The sequence below is a fragment of the Heptranchias perlo genome, chromosome 8 (genome assembly GCF_035084215.1).
Source record: "Heptranchias perlo isolate sHepPer1 chromosome 8, sHepPer1.hap1, whole genome shotgun sequence".
Taxonomy (NCBI): Eukaryota; Metazoa; Chordata; class Chondrichthyes; order Hexanchiformes; family Hexanchidae; genus Heptranchias; species Heptranchias perlo.
Genome location: NC_090332.1, coordinates 87,942,926 through 87,965,699, shown reverse-complemented (window position 1 = coordinate 87,965,699; position 22,774 = coordinate 87,942,926). Strand labels below are relative to the sequence as shown.

At 39.4% G+C, this 22,774-nt stretch overlaps 1 protein-coding gene across 2 annotated transcripts in view; it reads right to left on the bottom strand.

The window, feature by feature from the left end:
• The window catches only part of LOC137324785 (calcineurin subunit B type 1), a 72,086-nt gene that overhangs the window by 3,807 nt on the left and 45,505 nt on the right, over positions 1 to 22,774 (bottom strand). The window contains exons 1-4 of one of the 2 annotated variants that reach the window (XM_067989484.1): positions 10,913 to 10,997; positions 10,521 to 10,697; positions 4,345 to 4,404; positions 2,847 to 3,031 (exon numbers count right to left, since the gene is read on the bottom strand). In XM_067989484.1, coding sequence (XP_067845585.1) covers positions 2,847 to 3,031; positions 4,345 to 4,404; positions 10,521 to 10,697; positions 10,913 to 10,943 — 453 coding nt within the window. In that variant the 5' untranslated portion in view covers positions 10,944 to 10,997. Of the gene's footprint in view, positions 1 to 2,846; positions 3,032 to 4,344; positions 4,405 to 10,520; positions 10,698 to 10,912; positions 10,998 to 22,774 lie in introns of those variants that run through there. The other variant, XM_067989483.1, reaches the window with a different exon arrangement.

Genomic DNA, 22,774 nt, shown 5'->3' with positions numbered 1-22,774 from the left:
TGTTTCTCTGCAGGATAACCGTTCAGGAAGTGCTTAACCATCCATTTTGCTAACCACTGCTCATGGAGCCAGTTTTGATTGGGCCCTTAATACAAACTCTTGAGATGTCCTAAATTGCTCTATACAGTGCATAACTTAGGGCTCTTCTAGTCTATCCATTCATAGGCACTCTGTTCATTTCATGTGTGGTGGAGATCCCATGCTGAGGGAGAAGCTCACATACAACCATCAAATCTATAACTGATGTATTATACAAGACTTGCACTCCAAAACTTGGTCAACCTTGCATAGTCGACCTATTTTAGGGTTATATGTTGATAACTTGCACATGTTGGCTCAGACCTCTGACCACAGTTCATTGGGATTTAGCCATAAGGAATCCCAACAAAACCATTTATGAAAGATTTAGAGGAAGAGTTCAACACTGGAGTCAGTACATTGAGGCTTTGGACAAATCACATTAATTGCCTCTTGTGTATTTGAAGTTTTGGTCCAACAACGTGCCCTCAGTTTACCACTGCCTTCCTACTCTGGAGAACCATGAACATTATTGCTTGTAGATACAGAGGGAATGCTATAAACTAGGTCCTTGGTCTTTGCTAGTTGTGGGGTTCTGGTCTGTCCTGTAGTTAATGGTTTTTAACCCATTACATCAAGTCGCTGTCATGTTTAAGAAGTCAAATCAGTCATAGCATGCTCTGTAGTTCCCTGGCATTCGACCCCAGAAAGAGCCTCAAATTCTCCTACAAGGGAAGAATCCCCAAAGAAAATGATGAACAGGAACCATACTTGGAAGTTAAAGTTGGTTGCCCATACCCTGCAGTGGGCAGCTGGAATACAAAGCCAGGTGCATGCCTAGATATTTTCTTGGGTTACAGTTTGGAAAACTTGCCACGGTTTACATTTTGTTTTGTCTTTCCTTGAGGGAATACCATCCAAAGGACATCAAAGGCCAATCAGCATTGAGGCTGCTTCAGTTGTATGGACCCACGTGGTGCCGGAACATTTAAACTAAGGAGGCCTATGTTCCAATCTGTAACTAGTGGGGTGCAGCAGGAATCAGTGCTGGGGCCTCAACTATTTACAATATATATCAATGACTTGGATGAAGGAACTGAGTGTCTTGTGGCCAAATTTGCCGATGATACAAAGATAGGTGGAAAAGCAAGTTGCGATGAGGACAAAAAAGTGTCTGCAAAGTGATAGACAGGTTAAGCAAATGGGAAAAAGTGAAGCCATCCACTTTGGGAGGAAAAATAAAAAAGCAAAATATTATTTGAATGGAGAAATATTACAAAATGCTGCGGTACAGAGGGATCAGGGTGTCCTTGTACATGAAACACAAAGTCAACATACAGGTGCAGCAGGTAATCCGGAAGGCAAACGGAATACTGGCCTTTATTTCTAGGGGGATGGAGTATAAAAGCAGGAGAGTCATGCTACAACTGTACAGGGTGCTGGTCAGACCACACCTGGAGTACTGCGTACAGTTCTGGTGCCTTTATTTAACGAAGGACATAATTGCATTGGAGGTAGTTCAGAGAAGGTTCACTAGGTTGATTCCGGGTATGGAAGGGTTGTCTTATGAGGAAAGATTGAACAGGTTGGGTCGATACTCATTGGAGTTTAGAAGAAGGAGAGGAGATCCTATTGAAACATACAAGATTCTGAGGGGACTCGATAGGGTAGATGCTGAGAGGATGTTACCCCTCATGGGGGAATCTAAAACTAGGGGTCATAGTCTCAGAATAAGGGGTCGGCCATTTAAGATTGAAATGAGGAGGAATTTCTTCTCCCAGAAGGTCGTGAATCTTTGGAATTCTTTACCCCAAAAAGCTGTGGAGGCTGAGTCATTGAATACATTCAAGGCTGAGTTAGACAAATTTTTGATCGGCAAGGGAGTCAAAGGATATGGGTAAAGGGCGGGAAAGTGGAGTGGAGGTAAAAAAAAATCAGATGAGCCATGATCTCATTGAATGGCCTACTCCTGCTCCTATCTCTTATGGTCTAAGACCAAAAGCTATCTCATTGGAGGGATCACCTATAATCTGTCCTCATTTACATATAATTCACTGCCAGTTGATGCAAACGATGCATTGGTGCTGGCATATTCTCCGTGCCAACAAACTTAGATAGGGATAGAAGAGGTTTCTCAGTAGTAGTTACGCCTGGAACTGTTTCAGCAGGTAGGTTCACTTCATTGTGTGAAGTAGAGTCTTTGGCAACGTGTATAGTGCTGGGATTTCCTAGACACTGGTGTGTGTTTAGAAACATTTATTGAGTGTGGCTGGATATCATGTGTTCACTGCGTGTCAATCCCGTATTAGCAGCACAGGAAAACGCATCGTGAACAATCGGAAATGTCTGCAATAGCGAATGGATTGTTGCATTTCTCTTAGTAGCATTTGATGCTGGAGAACTAAGCCAACAGGAGATAAGCAAAACCTCAGTAACCTCCCCAGCAAATGAACAGCTAAATAAGCTTTGGGCTGGCTTGACTGATTCGAGAGACACACTGTTCAAATTCAAAATTATAAGCAAAGCAACCCACTGTTAAATTCATCAATAAAGGTCATCAGTCACTGATACTCCCATTGAGTAAGAGGAGCAGAAAGTTAATCTTAACATTAATAAAGTTCCTTTCCTAAAATCTGTTCCACACATTACTAGGATTCAATAAAAGCATGTTTATTTGCAGCTCAATATTTAAAAATAACTTAATTTCTCAATTTACACTTTGCTAACAAATGGATGAAAACCAGATTTAATAACTTAATGCTCTGACCTAGTAAACTATACAAGGAAAGGTAAGAAAATGAGAGAATAAGTAAAACAGATGTACTTACTGCACAAAACTCTTCAAAGGATATTCTTCCATCTCCATCTTTATCTGCATTAATTATGGTTTTGTCTACAATTTGCTGTAGCTGAGTGTCTTTTAGATTGTTCCCGACCATCATCTTCAGCACCTGGAAAAGCTCTCCATTAGAGATGTACCCATCCTTATCCATGTCATAGATGCGGAAAGCAACTGATAAAAAGAATAAAAAGTTATGGACAACTGTTGCAGTCAAAACACCTGTGCAACTCCTAACATATAGGTTTTACTCTAAGTACCCTCTTGATAGTTTTACTTTTGCACTGAAAACTCCTCAAAATTGATTAAGCTTTAGCAGATGATTGTGAACTACTGGTAGGGAAAGTACAGCTAATGTCCTGTGAAGAGTTACTTTGGGAAATTCTATTTGCCTTTAAGAATATTCAAAGTATTAACCTAATGCTAATTTGAAACCTATTTTTAAAGTTATTGGCAAATGCACACTTGGTCACAATTTTAATGGCAGAGTTTTAAATCATCCACTTTTCAAAATACTATCAATTTACACTGTTTAAAAACTGAAGAGCCTGAAGTGTTAAAAACTCAACTATCCTCACTTGTGTAGCTCTCATCCAAACCACTAGATCAATAGCTGTGCTAACAACCCCACTCCGACTTCACAAAAGCACACATCAGCCAGCCCCATTGACATCAGCAATTAAGTCATTTTGTTCTTCTTTCCCTTTTTGGAAGAAATATAGGTGGTGAAAGACAGCAATGAAGGACCCAAAAATAGTATAAAAAGACCCAAATAATAAATACTGTAGAGGAACATACAAAGTATTTATAATGTAATAATATGCAGGATGTACACTGATTTAGTGTGTGTTGCACATCTTTTTAGTCTTTGGCACAGACCAATAAAGAAAGAAATTGCATTTATATTACATCTTTCATGATCTCAGGATGTCCCAAAGCACTTTACAGCTAATGAAGTACTTTTGAAGTGTAGTTACTGTTGTAATGTAGGAAATACGGCAAGGTCCCACAAACAGCAATGAAGTAAATGAGCTCATTTGTTTTAAAAGTGATTTTGGCTAGGACACCAGGAGAACTCCCTACCCTTCTTCAAATAGTGCCATGGGATCTTATGTCCAACTGAGAGGGTAGACGTTTATCGTCTCATCTGAAAGACGGCACACCTCCAACAATGCAGCACTCACTCAGTACTGCACTAAAGTGCCAGCCTAGATTATGCGCCCAAATTTTGGATTGGGACTTGAACACATGATCTTCTGACTCAGAGGCAAGAGTAATATCACTCAGCCAAGGCTGATACCCAAATGTTCAAAATAAAACTATCTGTAGTGATTTTCTCCCAATTTTATAAACTTTCTATAAGTAAATACACACAAACATTCCAGTTATCTTTAATACTAAAACAGTAAGTAATGCAGTTAACCAAGAAAGTAAATATCAGTGTATTAAGCACTATTATAAAATCAAATACAACAAAATATACTTACATCGCAATTTCTGTTCTTTGTCACCTTTGACGCTAAATTGGGAGACCCCTTCAATAAACTCTGCAAAGAATAATTACATAATAGAGCTAGTTGATGCTTTGAATTGGCTAATCACTTAAAATAATTAGATTCTTTTATATAATGTAACCAAATACAACACAGTACTCAACAAACCATAACAAAACCTTCCATAAACACGTGGTTATTGTGTCCAACATCCAAATCCAGATCAGCATTATATTTCTTTCTAAACCAAATTTAACCCTTAGACTACCAGCAGGTTCGAGAGAAACTTCTGCCTTTCTTGGGGATCTGATTTTGTTTACCACTCATACACCACTGAAGAGAGAAAATTCTAGTAGTAAAACTACTCAATAAGGCACTGATTATTGCATTAACCCCAAACTGAGCACACAAGAAATCTACACAAAAAACCTGTGCTCAACCTGTTATCCCATTTTCCTTATTTTTTGTTAATTTTAACTTTTTCTAGCTAATGTGCTGACTATTTCAAATTTAAAAGCTTTCACTCACCATTTCTCTCACTGTCTATTGGAGGTGAGAGCAAGTTATATTTTTTTGTCAAGGGAACGTGCGCTTTCTTTCGCTGAACACACAGTCTCTAATGACTGGAGCTCCAGCCAATTAAAAAAGTGTATATTCTTTAAATGAAGCAATTGGGTCAATCTTATGTATAAAAGGCCCAAACCAAGAAAAGCTGCTGCCAATGAACATTTATCTGAAGTCCCTACTGCCCAATAGCTGGGGAGTAAATTCAGCCACAACGCTCAAAGTGGTTAACACAGCAGTTCTCGAATTACTCAGGATTAAAAAAAGTTACTCATATCAAATATTATTTTTAAAGTCCCATTATCTTTTCACAGTATTGCACAATTTATCCAAACAGTAAAGCACATAGCATAGGAAATCTAATTGGAACGTCCTTTATAAAAAAAACACAGTAACTGACATCACCAGAACTATATAGCAGAGAAAGGGACCCCACTTGAGAGGCACTGACATTTTCTAAAAAAGGTTAATTTTGTTGCCGACCTAGAAATCTTAGGCAAGGGTACTATTTTCTTCTATTTGAGTGGGAAGTAGCGTTTGAATAAAAACTATTCCTGCTGTACAGTCCGTCCCCTTTAATTACAAAAGGGAAGCAATGACCAGTACAGCCAATGGAACTTCCAGAAACTATTACAATCATTTAATCACATTTTTCACAGAATGGTGCAGACACATGCTTGGACACTTTTAGAATTATAGCACCTGCACATTCTGATGCTGCATTTTGGTAAACAGTACACTTTAATATATTATAAAGTTTAATCCACACAATAGTCAAAGCAGCAGTTTGTATTATTTTGCACTGTTGTACAGAAGCTATGCTATCCCCCTAAATCCCAATACAACTTCTAAACCTAATCTTGTAGATAAGAACTGAGTGTTACTGTACATACTGTAATCAGTTTACAAAAAAAACATACTAAAGCAACAAACACAAAAAAAGGGGCAGTAATTATCTTGGGGTTCAGACAAATTCAGTAATCCATTTCAATTTCACAGTCGTTTCAACAGCTCAAAGTATTACTGCCTTTCAAATCATTTCCAAACTCTATATGGAGCTCCTCTCCCTTTCCCCAATTACATCTGCTGGGCCTCTTTTTAGAAGGGGCCTTGAAGTTTTGGGATCAATTCTGTCACTCACTTTTCCCAACTTGCAGTCAAAAGATATCAGAAAACATCCTTAATGATTCAAAACCTTACTTCAGTTATCCAAGCTTAAGGAAGGTAATGTGACGCCACTCCAATTGCGAATTTCTAAAAATGTGAACTCAACCAGAAGTGATGGTATTTTAGTGCAGATACAAAAAGATGAGATGCAACCTGCTGGCTTTTAACCAATCTGTGGTAGTTATTCAGATTTTTCATGTACATAAAAGTAGCACTTTTAAAACCAACTACACCTGTTATTTGTAGTCACTTTGATACTTCAGCAGATATCAGAAAGCTTGACATTTATGTAATTCTGGTTCCTTAAACACCATGGCTATCATACAGAAAATAGCACCCAAGATCAGGAAGTCAAAATAATCTAATACTATAACGAAATGTGCATTTCTGCTTAACTGTAGGCTTTCTTGTAGATTAGGGGCAGGAATGGATATGGCTCCTGGTAACTGTATCAGGGATAGATGCCTCAAACAAACCCTGATGTTTGGTGGAAACATGGGGGTTTCAAAGAGCAAGTCAGATTTCCCATAGCCAATGCACACCAAAGTTCAGCACGTGATTAACTACACTAATTGACTACACTCATGTACAATGATGTTTATCCAAGTCCTTTATAGCCACAATTTAGAACAACTTCACTAAAAAATGTTTGTGCTTTGAGCATGCTTAAAACACACCTAGAAACATTTTTGGCAAATGACTTTTTTCTTGCATTTACATTTGATGCTCATAAATACAAAGAAGCAATGGAATTCCCCATCAGTATTTATAAGCTGATCTGGGACAATATATTAGTTAAGCCTCAAGCATCGACAAAAACTTAATCATCCAGGTGCTGCCAAGCTGCAGAGGCCAATAATAGGTTCACTATGAGCAGCAAGCACTTCCTCATTTTAAAGCAATTTTTGCATCAACTGAAAATGGGTAACGGGAAGCAGAAGGTAATACGACGACAAATTAAAGCAACAAGAAAAGTACTGGGGTAGCATAAGTGGACGTGCAGAATTCCAGTTAAAACACAGGACTAAGAAAATGTAATGGAAAAAATGGGGCATGCGCAAATGAAATATTTAAATTGTGTTACAATATTAATTTAATTTAGGATTTTTAAATAGCTTTAGTACCATAATGTTAAAAACAAAACTAGGCAGGGCCAAAGAGAGTTTCCCTAAATCCTCCAACAGTCTACAGGTCAAAACTACTCCTAACAGCAGCAACAGTTTCCTCAAAAAAAAGCCATCAATTTTTGAAAAGGACATGAAGCTGTTTTTGCCTCAACTCCCAAGACCAGCCAACTGTAGCCAGGTGAATTTCTCCCAGGGCGCTGCCAAAAAAAAAAACAGGTCTGAACCAGCAGCTAGGGAGTGTAAGCAGCCTGAAGACAACTAATTTTCCCTCTTCTTTTGTGTGGGAAATGCTATTTTGCTTCATTCCTACAGTAGTACAGAACTCAACAATGCAGGCCAAGGACTTGTATCCAACATCCTGTGAACAGGTGAAAGACAAACCCTTGACCCATGCAGCCTTCAATTTTTCCCAATGACATTTCATTCACCAAAAATTAGAACTTAATGCAATGTCAACTGCATCTAAAATTCCAAAATTAACATTCTGCTGGATTATATAGTCATTCAAAACTATTCGGTTTCACTAAAATAAAATGGCACCATGAACAGCATGCTATCCCTTGCTATGCATCAAGCTTTGATTATTTAGTTATTTTTATAATGAAGAGGGAGCTTCACATTACCTTCAACTGAATCCTATTCAAGGTCTCAGGGAATTACAGCAAAAGACTTCATATGGCCAGATGGAGATGAAAGCAGCTTAAGGCTGATGCAACCTGGCTAAACTTTATATTCACATCTCAATCTATTATATAAAATCAGTTCTCAGAACACGAACTGTCTACAGTCTACTCCTTTTAATTTGAAGCAGTTTATTACTGGAAAATTGAATTACTCAGGAAATTCAATTTAAGCAATTTAAATAAACTAGGGTGGTGTTTTTTTCTTGAACAAAATTAAAATTAATATAATTCAAATCAGCAACTTCTGAACTAAGACTGTACTACTGTCAGCTATTCTGAGGATACATATTTAATCAACATTTAAAAACAGAACACACTATTGCTCCTTTAAATCTAGGAAATCGTAAGGACAAATTATTCACAGTAAGTGGACAAAAAAATCCTTAGAATCAGGTCTATATATAAAACTGACTTACAGAATTCTATAAAAGACTAATTTGAATCCATTTCTGTACATGAATTAAACAGTTCTTAGTCAAGTTGGACAGGTCTCCAAACTTGATGACAGACATAGTAAATAACCAGTCTAAAAAAGGAACAGACTTCTAATTTCAAATATCTCATCTCATTTCCAATTTAATCTACTTCACACAAACTTACCTGTTAAATATACTGCTTTTTTCAAAAAGAAATTAAAAGGTTAGGTAGAAAATAATGACATTAGTCTATCCAGTAAGAAAGCAACAAGAGGTTTCCATGCCCTATTTACATATACATACATCCAGAGGTGGTTTAAAATTCTTTTAAATAAAAAAACTGCACTTGAAGTGACAATTGAAATGGTCACATTTCACCTGAAGAGAGGAACAAAGAAATTAGGCTAAGCAGGCACACCCACTAAAAATTGCTATTTTCTAATCCTGAAAATCCCCTTTTCCCCCCCAATTCATTTTTACAAAATCCTAGAAAATTAACAAGTGCAATTTTCTGCTCCATAACAGTCAGATTAAATAGCTCTAATCTTCAGAGCTATTTAGTTTGATTGTTAAGGAATAGAAAATTGGTAAATGTTCATCTCAAAAGTTGAATTCAACACCTCAAAATAAACAGTTCAAGTTGAAACAGTTCAAATTTTATTTTTTTTACATTTGTAAATTATTTTTAGCTTTTCTGAACAGCCTAATTAGTTTTGTACTTCAATTCATAACTGGACCCTAGATTACAAAATGTAGTGAAACCATGAAGTACATATACAAATTTAACAAAGTTTGCATCATGATTTTGTTATAAATTTGTAGCGTTCACTTGCAACTTGGCAGCTCAAAATTGTATAAAATGGAGGCAGAGATTTTTAAAAGATTACAATACTAAAATTCACTAGCATATTGTACATGATAAACTCTAAATTTCATTTCCTGGTTGCATATGGTTTTAAATTATGAACATTCATTCAGAAAGTCCACCCAGCTGTTCTACTTGGTGCAATTGGACCTTAAATATTGCATCTTGCAAAAATTGGCATCTTAAATATTGTCCCAAATCCATTTTTCCCCCAATTAAAAAATTCAGATGCATTAATCTACCTAACCATTTAGTTATAAAATGTTCCACTCAAACTACCTAAAGTTGGCTTCTGTTTCTGACACATTTAATGAACTTCCTATTGAAAAGGATACTAATCGGACAGAGTTTTTCTAATAGTTGGATTTAGATGACCATACACTAATATTAAAAAAGTACTGAAACTATTTTGATCTACAAGAACAACACTGAAACTATCCAAGTTAAGCTTGAAAATGGACTAAGATTCAAAGCGAAGCTTACAGTGAGAAGAAATAAGAGTTGGGTGTCAATCAATTCTAGTGATTTACCAGAGATTCTCAAACATTAACACCTTCTTTCTACAGTTTACAATGAGTTTAAAATTAGGATTTCTATTTTCTTATTAAAGTCCGAATTATATGTAGTGCTAACTTAATCTCTAACATGCCAGTCATGGCTTATTTAGCATTATTTCCAGAAGTTAATCATCAATAAACAAGTCTCTTGAAGTAGATTTGACAGAGGTGTTCAAAATCATGAAGAGTTTAGATAAAGTAAATAGAGAGAAACGGTCTCCATTGGCGGAAGGGTCGAGAACCGGAGGACACAGATTTAAGGTGATTGGCAAAAGAACCAAAGGCGACACGAGGAAAAACTTTTTTATGCAGCGAGTAGTTATGATCTGGAATGCGGTGCCTGAAAGGGTGGTGGAAGCAGATTCAATTGTGGCTTTCAAAAATAAATTGGATAAATACTTGAAGGGAAAAAATCTGCTAGGCTACGAGGAAAGAGCGGGGGAATGGGACTAACTGGATTGCTCTTACAAAAAGCCGGCTTGGGCCCAATGGCCTCCTTCTGTGCTATAACCATTTTATGATTTGCTTTATGCAGAAAATTCTAATGCAAAGACAAAATCATCTGGTAAACTAACTGAGAAATTAATAAGTTGGATTTATTAAGCAATGTAATTCTAAATGTAATTTTTACATGCATGAAATATATTTGTTGGCATGGTATGAACAATCTGCACTGTTCTTTCTAAATTGTACCCAGAAATACACACTTTAGGCTAATATTCTTTAACAAAAGATTACAGACTTGCTTAGGTTGTAATTTTGTACTTAATTACTAAAAAAAGACACCTTACCTTTAAAGTCAACTTCACCATTTCCATCGGTGTCAAATATATCTATAACTCGTTGTACTAGCGGGTTCTGTTGCAACTCAGGCAGAGACATAAATTCTTCTACACTCAGTGAGCCAGAATTGTCCAAATCCAGTTTCTTAAACCGCTTCCCTAGCCGTTTAATCTCATCAGCATCAACTGAAAAAGTAAAATTGGTGAATCAGTATTTTAAGTTTACACAAAAATATAACCACCAAAGCAACGAGTGAGTTTATTAAAAAAAAGTTTCTTCACAAAGCTGCAAGATGGATAGTAGATTCAAACTCCAGTGGTACAGTGTTCTTCCTCATGACAAACTAAATTCAATTAAGTAATTCAAAAAGTGCAGTAGCTCTTCTGAATAAGGTGCTCACCCAGCTTCTTGTCTGTTCTGGCCTTGGCCATCTTGATCAGATCTCTGCTGGTGCAATGCGTGACAGCAGGCCTGGACAACACATTGGTTGCTAACACTAAGCTTCAGTGGATTGTCACATGACTCAGCTGCCACACAGATTAATCAATCCATGTCCTAAGAGTTAGGGAGTCCGGCTTTAGTACGTTTGAGTAGGCAAATACAAAAAGCCTATTAATCTTTACACAGCATAATTTCACTTCACAAAAATGTTTAAGGTGGAGAATAGGACATTGTTTTGTTTAATGATTGGTGCGTTCAGAGTAAACAAGTCAGCTGAACCACTACAGCTTGCTTTTTGTGCACTTCCATATAAAATTAACAGTAAGTTTACAAAAAAAACCACTGACAAATCGCACATTACACTGGTTGGTAGATTTGAACTGTATACAACTATAATAGTGAGTTAAGCAAAATTCACACTCAAATGTAAAAAAAAAAGACCATGGGCTGGCCAAACATGAAATTTTAAGCCAAGTTTGTTGGAATAGATTAGAACAGAATCAGGCTGCTGCAAATTTGGCACCAGTTATGGATAACTGCCTAACTTAACTGCCAGGTTATGTAAAAATTAGGTTTCTTGTTTGGAAGGAGTGTGGGAGAAGAGAAGAGCAAGGGAGATTTCAAACAATAAGGTGCACAATACCTTCCTAAAGTATTCATTAAATCATCTTAACTTGAGATCAAGGCTATGCAGGTAAAAAGTTAAAAACAGTGGATGTCCAAAGGGACTTAAGGGTTCAGGTACATAGATCATTGAAGTGTCATGAACAGGGGCAGAAAATAATCAAGAAGGCTAATGGAATGTTGGCCTTTATGTCTAGAGGGCTAGAGTACAAGGGGGCAGAAGTTATGCTGCAGCTATACAAAACCCTGGTTAGACCGCACCTGGAGTACTGTGAGCAGTTCTGGGCACCGCACCTTCGGAAGGACATACTGGCCTTGGAGGGAGTGCAGCGTAGGTTTACTGGAATGATACCTGGACTTCAAGGGTTAAGTTACGAGGAGAGATTACACAAATTGGGGTTGTATTCTCTGGAGTTTCGAAGGTTAAGGGGTGATCTGATCGAAGTTTATAAGATATTAAAGGGGAATGGATAGGGTGGATAGAGAGAAACTATTTCCGCTGGTTGGGGATTCTAGGAGTAGGGGGCACAGTCTAAAAATTAGAGCCAGACCTTTCAAGAGCAAGATTAGAAAACATTTCTACACACAAAGGGTGGTAGAAGTTTGGAACTCTCTTCCGCAAATGGCAATTGATACTAGCTCAATTGCTAAATTTAAATCTGAGATATAGATAGCTTTTTGGCAACCAAAGGTATTAAGGGATATGGGCCAAAGGCAGGTATATGGAGTTAGATCACAGATCAGCCATGATCTTATCAAATGGTGGAGCAGGCACGAGGGGCTGAATGGCCTACTCCTGTTCCTATGTTATCCTGGCTTTCATTTTTTCTATCCTTGAATGTTTTTCTCCCTTCCACATTTCTTTCATTGGAAAGATCAAAAAATGATTTCACAAAAAAAAAATCTATAAACCATTCAAAATGATCGAGACGTAATAAGTGAGGTTGTCAGGATTCAATCTTTATTTCTACATTTCACAATCTAACAAATAACCTAGAAGGGATTATATTCAGAATTTCTAAGCTTGCTTACAATACAAAATTGTGTAGAATGACAAAGCATCTAGTGGGACCAACTATTCAAATAGATCTAGGGAGGCTCAGCAGTTAGGTTAATGACTGGCAAACCATGCTAAATGCATATAAATGAAATACTGGGCACAAGTACAAACATTAACTTTCACCATAAGACCATATAAATAGTTGTAATATGACAGGATGGGGAAGGATTAGGGAGTGGCTATGGACTTCATTTTAAAATCAAGAATCTGACCAAGTAATTTATAAAAACAAAAATCTACAATGCAGAGTCTCAGCATCCAAGGATATAGCTGTAACTCCGTATCATACATTGTAAATGTGATCTTACCATTCAATAGGGTCACAACCTCAAGGTTAGAAAGAATGTAATGCACAGTAACAGTAGATTCTCATTTAGACCATCACTAAGAACAGTAATGATCATTTTCAAGCAAAAATGAAGAGTGGTTGATAAAGAACCTAGCAAATTCTACTAAACTCGAAAACCTGTCCAACAGTTAGCATTCTTTTAAGAAAGCAACATATTTACTTCTGTTCAGAAGAAACTTCCTGCAATGTAGACTGAACACTAGAATTTTGAAACTCTTTCAATAGGAAATAAAAAAAAGAGAATTTTGCTGCCCTGTTAGAAAAATTAACTCTTAGACAAGATGGTAAAAGGGAGAGTTAATGATTTCAGGAAAGAGGTAAGGACACTGCCAAGGAGTAGTACCAGTATTAATCCACTAGATTGAAGAGCTCAATAACTCTTCTCATAAATATGTTCTGTTGCACAGAGTGTTAAGTATTTTAATCCCAATTAACTACTAGTACTTAAATAAAAAAATGGATCAGGTCTGCTCCATCTAAAAACTAAATACTGTATTTAACCTGCTATGAATTATATAAAAATGACAATGGGTTACATAAGAGAATCCCAAGGGAAGAAACAGAGGCTCTCTTATTTAATGCTATATGAAGTGAGGATGGCAACTATAACATCCCTTTTCAAAAAAGAGACAAGGATAAGGCAGGATATTATAGGCAGTTAGTCTTATATTAGTTGTTGGAATTACCAGAGTCTATAATATGGTATGAAATTACTTAGCATTTGGAGAAACATGAGCTAATCAGAGCCAAACAGCACAGATTTCTAAAAGGCAGGTCGCGCTCAACTAACCTTATCGATTCTTTTGACGAAATAAGAGAAGAAAACATTATAGGCATGGTTTATATGGATTTTGAGAGAAATATTTGGTAAGGTGTCACATAGGAGACTGATGAGAAAGATAATAGCATGCGAAATCAAGAACGTGGCCATGTGCAGAAAGAAATGCTTAGAATCATAGAATGGTTACAGCACGGAAGGCGGCCATTCGAGTCTATGCTGGCTCTCTGCAAGAGCAATCCAGCTAGTCCCACTCTCCCACCCTTTCCCCATAGCCCTGCAAATCTTTTCCCTTCAAGTACTTATCCAATTCCCTTTTGAAAGCCACAATTGAATCTGCGTTCACCACCCCCTCAGGCAGTGCATGCCAGATCATAACCAATCGGTGTAAAAAAGTTTTTCCTCATGTCGCTTTTGGTTCTTTTGCCAATCACCTTAAATCTAAGTCCTCTGGTTCTTGACCCTTCTGCCAATGGGAACAGTTTCTCTCCATCTACTCTGTCTAGACCCTTCATGATTTTGAATACCTCCATCAAATTTCCTCTCAACCTTCTCTGCTCTAAGGAAAAGAACTCCAGCTTCTCCAGTCTACCACATAACTGAAGTCCTTCACCCCTGGAATCATTCTTGTAAATCTCTTCTGCACCCTCTCTAAGGCCTTCACATCCTTCCCAAAGTGCGATGCCTAGAACTAGACAATACTCCAGTTGTGGCCGAACCAGTGTTTTATAAAGGTTCATCATAATCTCCTTGCTTTTGTACTCTATGCCTCTATTTATAAAGTCAAGGATTCCGTATGTTTTATTAGCCACTATTTCAACCTGTCCTGCCACCTTCAATTACTTGTGCACATATACCCCCAAATCTCTCAGTTCCTGCACCCCTTTTAGAATTGTGCCCTCTAGTTTATATTGCCTCTCCTCGTCCTTCCTACCAAAATGTATCACTTCACACTTTTCTGCGTTAAATTTCATCTGCCACGTGTCTGCCCATTCCACCAGCCTGTCTCTATCCTTTTGAAGTCTATCACTATCCTCCTCACTGTTCACTACACTTCCAAGTTTTGAGACATCTGCAAATTTGGAAATTGTGCCCTGTACACCCAAATCAAAGTCATTAATAGATAATCAAAAAAAGCGATGGTCCTAGTACTGAACCCGGGGACCACCACTGTAAACCTCTCTCCAGTCCGAAAATCAACCAACCATTCACCACTACTCTGTTTCCTATTACTTAGCCAATTTCGTATCCACGCTGCCACTGCCCCTTTCATTCCATGGGCTTCAACTTTGATGACAAGCCTATTATGCGGCACTTTATCAAACGTCTTTGGGAGACCATATACACATCAACTGCACCGCCTTCATCAACCCTCTGTTACCTCATCAAAAAACTCAATCAAGTTGGTTAAACACGATTTGCCTTTAACAAATATGCTGGCTTTCCTTAATTAATCCACACTTGTCCTAATGACTTAATTTTGTCCCGAATTATCGTTTCTAAAAGTTTCCACACTACCGAGGTTAAACGGACTATCCTGTAGTTGCTGGGTTTATCCTTACAATCTTTTTTGAACAAGGGTGTAACATTTGCAATTCTCCAGTCCTCGGGCATCACCCCCATATAAAATAATAGATAATTTATGGCACATGAGGCGACCATTCGGCCCCTCGTGTCCGTGCCGGCCAAAAATGAGCCACCCAGTCTATTCCCACTTTCCAGCACTTGGTCCGTAGCCTTGTAGGTCACGGAACTTCAGGTGCACATCCAGGTACTTGTTAAATGAGTTGAGGGATTCTACCTCTACCACCCTTTCAGGCGGTGAGTTCCAGACCCCTACCACCCTCTGGGTGAAAACATTTTTCCTCAACTCCCCTCTAATCCTTCTACCAATCACTTGAAATCTATGCCCCCTGGTTATTGACCTCTCTGCCAGTGGAAATAGGTCCTTCCTATCCACTCTATCTAGGCCCCTCAATTAAATCACCCCTCAGCCACCTCTGTTCCAAAGAGAACAACCCCACCCTATCCAATCTTTCCTCATAGCTAAAATTCTCCAGTCCTGGCAACATCTTTGTCAATCTACTCTGTACTCTCTCTAGTGCAATTATATCCTTCCTGTAATGTGGTGCCCAGAATTGTACAGAGTACTCAAGCTGTGTCCTAACTAGTGTTTTATACAGTTCCAGCATAACCTCCCTGCTCTTATATTCTATGCCTCAGCTAATAAAGGAAAGTATCCCATATGCCTTCTTAACCACCTTATCTACCTGTCCTGCTACCTTCAGGGAGCTGTGGACATGCACTCCAAGGTCCCTCACTTCCTTTACACCTTTCAGTATCCTCCCATTTATTGTGTACTCCTTTGCCTTGTTTGCCCTCCCCAAATGCATTACCTCACACCTCCAGATTCAATTCCATTTGCCACTTTTCTGCCCACCTGACTAGTCCATTGATATCTTCCTGCAGTCTACAGCTTTCCTCCTCACTATCAACCGCACAGCCAATTTTTGTATCATCTGCAAACTTCTTAAACGTAGGGGGCATGATTAAATCCAAATCATTAATATATATCACAAAAAGCAAGGGACCTAGTACTGAACCCTGCATAACCCCTCTTGAAACAGCCTTCCAGTCACAAAAACAACTGTCGACCATTACCCTTTGCTTCCTACCACGGAGCCAATTTTGGATCCAACTTGCCAGTCTCCCTTGGATCCCATGGGCTTGTACTTTTTTGACCAGTCTGCCATGTGGGATCTTGTCAAAAGCCTCACTAAAATCCATGTAGACTACATCAAATGCACTACCCTCATCGACCCTCCTTGTTACTCCTCAAAAAATTCAATCAAGTTAGTCAGACACAACCGTCCCGTAACAAATCTATGCTGACTGTCCTTTCTAAGTGTCCTGTCCCTCAGAATTGATTCCAATAATTTGTCCATCACCGAGGTTAGACTGACTGGCCTGTAATTACTCGGTTTATCCCTTGCTCCCTTTTTAAACAATGGTACAACGTTAGCAGTCCTCCAATCCTCAATCCTACGGCACCACACCTGTATCCAGTCAGGATTGGAAAATGATGGTCAGAGCCTCTGCTATTTCCTCCCTTGCTTCTCTTAACAGTATGGGATACATTTCATCCAGCCCTGGTGATTTATCTACTTTCAAGATGTTAATCCACTTAACACTTCCTCTCACTAAGTTTATCCCATCCAATATTTCACACTCCTCCTTAAATACAATGTCTCCATCGTCCCTCTCAAGTGAAGACAGACACAAAGTATTCATTAAGAACCATACCAACATCTTCTGCACGTAGGTTACCTTTTTGGTCTCTACTAAGCCCTACTCTTTCCTTAGTTATCCTCTTGCTTTTAATGTATTTATAAAACATCTTTGGGTTTTCTCTGCCAATATTTTTTTATGCCCTTTCTTTGCTTCCTTAAATTTCACCACAGCACTTTTTATATTCCTCTAGGCTTTCTATAGTATTGAGTTCTCGGTGTCTGACATAAGCTTTCTTTTTCTGCCTTATCTTACCCTGTATGCTCCTTGACATCCTAAGGATGATCGGAAGATTATGGCCAGTACCTCCGCAATTTCCACCCGTACTTCCCTCAGCAACCTAAGGATACATCCCATCCAGACCTGGTGATCTATCTAGTTTAAGTACAGCTAGCTTTTCTAGTATCTCCTCAGTTTTTAGCCCATCCAGTATCTCAACTACCTTGTCACTTACTGTGACTTTGGCAGCATCTTCTTCCTTGGTAAAGACAGATGCAAAGTATTCATTTAGTTCTTCAGCCATGCCCTCTGCCTCCATGCACAGCTCTCCTTTTCAGTCCCTAATTGGTCCCACCCCTCCTCTTACTACCTGTTTACATGCCTATAAGACGACTTTTGGATTCCCTTTTATGTTAGAGGGCAGACTGCAAAGGGTAGGGGTAAAAGGAAGTTTCACAGACTAGAACAATGAAATGAGTGGTGTTCCACAGAAGTCTATGTTGGAGCTGCTCTTACTTATTATGTAAATAATTTGGATTTTGGAATCGAGGGAATATTGAAATTTGCTGATTACTCCAAACTGGGGATGTGACAAATTGTGACAAGGATTTTGAACAAATGCAGGATAACATGTACATCACAGCTGGACAGGCAGTGAGCCAGGATAGAAAAATGTGCAGCAATATATTTTAAGAGAACAGGAAAAGCAAATACACCTGGATACGATTTCAAAATTATTCTGGAGAAGGACCCCTTGGCATGTAGATACACAGGTCACTAACAGTGGCAGCGTAATAGTAATATTACATTAATAGTGCAGCCATTTTTTTTTAAAAAGGAAAATGGAATCCTTGGTTTTTGTATCTTGAGGCATAGAATACAAAAGCAAAGAGGTAATGGTGAAACAAAAGCAACATACTGCAGATGCTGGAAATCTGAAATAAAAACAGAAAATGCTGCGAACACTCAGGTCAGGCAGCATTTGTGGAGAGAGAAACGGAGTTAACGTTTCAGGTCAAATGACCTTTTCATCAGAACTGGAAGGTTCTGAAAGCAAGGAGGGAATGTTGAAGCTTTAAAAGATCTTAGGCCCCAGTTGGAGTTAGAAAAAGTATATTTAAACAGAAGGTGAAATTCTCTCCCACAAACCATATTGAAGCAGAATCTATAAATTCTTTTAAAAAGGGAATTGGATAGTTGTTTGAAAAGGAGAAATATTAAGGGGTATGGGGAGGAAGGAGCAAAGTTGAGTTAGACCAAGTAGCTCATGTGAAGAAAAACACCAGTCTTGATAGGCCAAACAGCCCATGTGTGTGTAGCATTTTATGCTTCTATGAATTTCACTGATGAGCAAAACACTGTTTCTGCAAAATTTAGAAGAAACAATTATAGCATTTGCTGTTTGGGTGGCAGCGTGTTAGAAAACTGTCCTCATGTCCTAACTCAAAAGTCCAGTTCAGATTAATGGGATAGTTTCTTATGCAGAAGTAAATGTCTGAACAAGTGAAGAGAGTTTTGACAGTCCAGAGCTTAAAACTTCAGCACTAAACAGTGCACAACTGTCACGTTTAGTAACGGAGAGAACGCAATCATAAATAATCTACAGGCAGTGAAAGCCTCGTCAGGAAGGAATTTTACAATGGGTCTCCAACAGCAAAATACCACCAGCTGCAAAATTGGAACAGTACCTGCCAACAGATCTGTCATCGCAGTTCTGCTGAAGATAGACAACAGCAGAGATTTGATGGACGAAATTACCTCTAACCCCATCTCTACAGACCAGCAATGCCCTTTTGCCACTGGTGGACTGTACAGATCTTTATCTGACATGGGGGGGGGGGGGGGGTCTCAACCAGAATTTCAAAACCAGAAGTGCGACTCAGCACGAACTATGCATGTGCAAATCTTACAAATGTGCAGCCGACCTATTGAATCGATCCCAAAGTGTAAACTAAATGATTCAACCAAATCAAATTGTTGCAGAATCATAAAAACGGGATATTGACCATGAAGTCATATTTAGGAAATGGAAATATTTAAAGGTTGCATCAGACATTATAAAATCAAAATACATTTTACATAGTTGCATACACAGAAGTCTATCCAAGAGCAATTCCACACTATTGCTGCGAATGCTTGAAGTGGACAGTAAGAAAGCATGAATTTTGCAACCCCACTACTAAAATCAATCACAATGAACACAGCATTTACTAAAGCAGAAACTCAAATGTGCAGCAAATTAATTTGTACCAAAACAATTGAAAAATTTCCATTGACTTCATTCCGTCAACTGCTCTGCAGTGAAAAATTAAGCTAATCAGATATGACTGCATTCAGTGACTAGAACTGGAAACTAATTCAGGTATATTAAACCTCAAAGTCTGTTGTACAACACATGCCATACTGTTCACACCACAAGGGTGGTTTACATTTAGTGCAATACAGAACTGATCAAAAGCAAAATACTGCAGATGCTGGAAATCTGAAATAAAAACAGAAAATGCTGCAAAAGCTCAGCAAGTGAGGCAGCATCTGTGGAGAAAGAAACAGTTAATATTTCAGGTCAAAGATCTTTCGTCAGAACTAGACGATGTTGAAGAGTGAAAGTTTTTAATGCTAGCAGAGAGCCAGGACCAGGACAGAACTGATTAATGCAGAAGTATTCAGTGCCATCTGAAGCAAAGCTGCCTGATTTTGTAGAGCACACATTTTCAAGAGAGAAGTGCACCCATTTTTGTGTTTGATTCCCCACATTTAAACTTTTATTTCTTATTCATCCAGTTTTGTACTGTATTTTTCAGCCATAGTCACTATAATTACATTATTTCACCCGATTATCCATTTTGTTCTGAGCCTTTTTATGTATTAAACATTTGAACACCATGTGGGAGGTGGAACTCAAAAAAACTATTTACCCATTGGTCATAGAATGCAAGCTCCTGCATAATGTCAAACTTTTTGTTTGAGTAGTGCATTTTCTGATTAAAACCTGCAGCACAAATATTTTCCCAGTTCCATTTAATTTCACTGTCTTCCCTTAATTTTGGTCTGCCAGCACCAAGAACAGAGCATGCTTGCAGTGCTCCAACACTATTCTGTGATCAGCAACCCCAAGATGTATATGACTTCGCTTCAAATTTCCTGCTAGACGGGTAAAGAAATACAAGCCAGCCTTCCAAAAATTCAGCTCAGTTGCTCAATGTAACATTGATCAATTTAAATTGATCAGAGAACAGAATTCTCAATATAAACATCACTTCTGTTTTCCCCAATTCTCTCCCTGCAGTTCTCATGAAGGCAATGCATCATACCGGAATACAGTTCCAGAGGATAGTAACCTGAAGCGTTTGCAATCATCTTCAGCCAGAAGTGCCGAGTGGATGATCCATCTCAGCCTCCTCCCGATATCCCCACCATCACAGAAGCCAGTCTTCAGCCAATTCGATTCACTCCACATGATATCAAGGAACAGCTGAGTGCACTGGATACAGCAAAGGCTATGGGCCCCGACAACATCCCGGCTGTAGTGTTGAAGGCTTGTGCTCCAGAACTAGTCACGCCTCTAGCCAAACTGTTCCAGTACAGCTACAACACTGGCATCTACCCGATGTGGAAAATTGCCCAGGGGTGTCCTGTCCACAAAAAGCAGGACAAATCCAATCCGGCCAATTACTGCCCCATCAGCCTACTCTCAATGTTCATAGTGATGGAAGGTGTCGTCGCCACTGCCATCAAGCAGCACTTATCCACCAACAACCTGTTCACCAATGCACAGTTTGCGTTCCGTCAGGACCACTCGGCTCCAGACCTCATTACAGCTTTGGTCCAAACATGGACAAAAGAGCTGAATTCCAGAGGTGAGGTGACAGTGACTGCCCTTGACATCAGGCAGCATTTGACAGAGTGTGGCACCAAGGAGCCCTAGTAAAATTGAAGCCAATGGGAATCAGGGGGAAATCTCTCCAGTGGCTGGAGTCATATCTAGCACAAAGGAAGATGGTAGTGGTTGTTGGAGGCCAATCACCTCAGCCCCAGGGCATTGCTGCAGGAGTTCCTCAGGGCAGTGTCCTAGGCCCAACCATCTTCAGCTGCTTCATCAATGACCTTCCCTCCATCATAAAGGTCAGAAATGGGGATGTTAGCTAATGATTCCACAGTGTTCAGTTGCATTCGCAACCCCTCAGATAATGAAGCAGTCCATGCCCACATGCAGCAAGACCTGGACAACATCCAGGCTTGGGCTGATAAGTGGCAAGTGACATTCATGCCAGGCAATGACCATCTCCAACAAGAGAGTCGAACCAACTCCCCTTGACATTCAATGGCATTACCATCACCGAATCCCCCACCAACATCCTGGGAGTCACCATTGACCAGAAACTTAACTGGACCAGCCACATAAATACTGTGGCTACAAGACCAGGTCAGAGGCTGGGTATCCTGCAGCGAGTAACTCACCTTCTGACTCCCCAAAGCCTTTCCACCATCTACAAGGCACAAGTCAGGAATGTGATGGAATACTCTCCACTTACCTGGATGAGTGCAGCTCCAACAACACCCAAGAAGCTCAACACCATCCAGGATGGGGTGCCACTTGATTGGCACCCCATCCACCACCCTAAACATTCACTCCCTTCTTCATCGGCACACCATGGCTGCAGTGTGTACCATCCACAGGATGCGTTGCAGCAACTCGCCAAGGCTTCTTCGACAGCACCTTCCAAACCCGCGACCTCTACCACCTAGAAAGACAAGGGCAGCAGGCACATGGGAACAACATCACCTGCACGTTCCCCTCCAAGTCACACACCATCCCGACTTGGAAATATATCGCCGTTCCTTCATCGTCGCTGGGTCAAAATCCTGGAACTCCCTACCCAACAGCACCGTGGGAGAACCTTCACCACGGACTGCAGCGGTTCAAGGCGGCGGCTCACCACCATCTTCTCAAGGACAATTAGGGATGGGCAATAAATGCTGGCCTTGCCAGTGATGCCCACATCCCATGAACAAATAAAAAAAAACCTGCGCCATCTTATGAACATACGAATTAAGAGGAGTAGGCCATTCGGCCCCTGAGCCTGCTCTGTTAGTTGATAAGATCATGGCTGATCTGATTGTGACCTCAACCCTACTTTCCCGTCTAACTACTATAACCTTTGACTCCCCTGTTAATCAGGAATCTATCTAACTCCACCTTAAAAATATTTATTGACCCTGCTTCCACTGCTATCTGGGGAAGGAGTCCCACAGACTCAACTCTCAGGAAAAAATTTTCTCTTCATCTCAGTCTTAAATGGGAGACCCCTTATTTTTTTTAAACTTATTATTCATTCATGGGATGTGGGCATCGCTGGCGAGGCTGGCATTTATTGCCCATCCCTAATTGTCCTAGAGAAGGTGGTGGTGAGCCGCCTTCTTGAACCGCTGCAGTCTGTGTGGTGAAGGTTCTCCCACAGTGCTGTTAGGAAGGGCGATCCAGGATTTTGACCCAGCGACGATG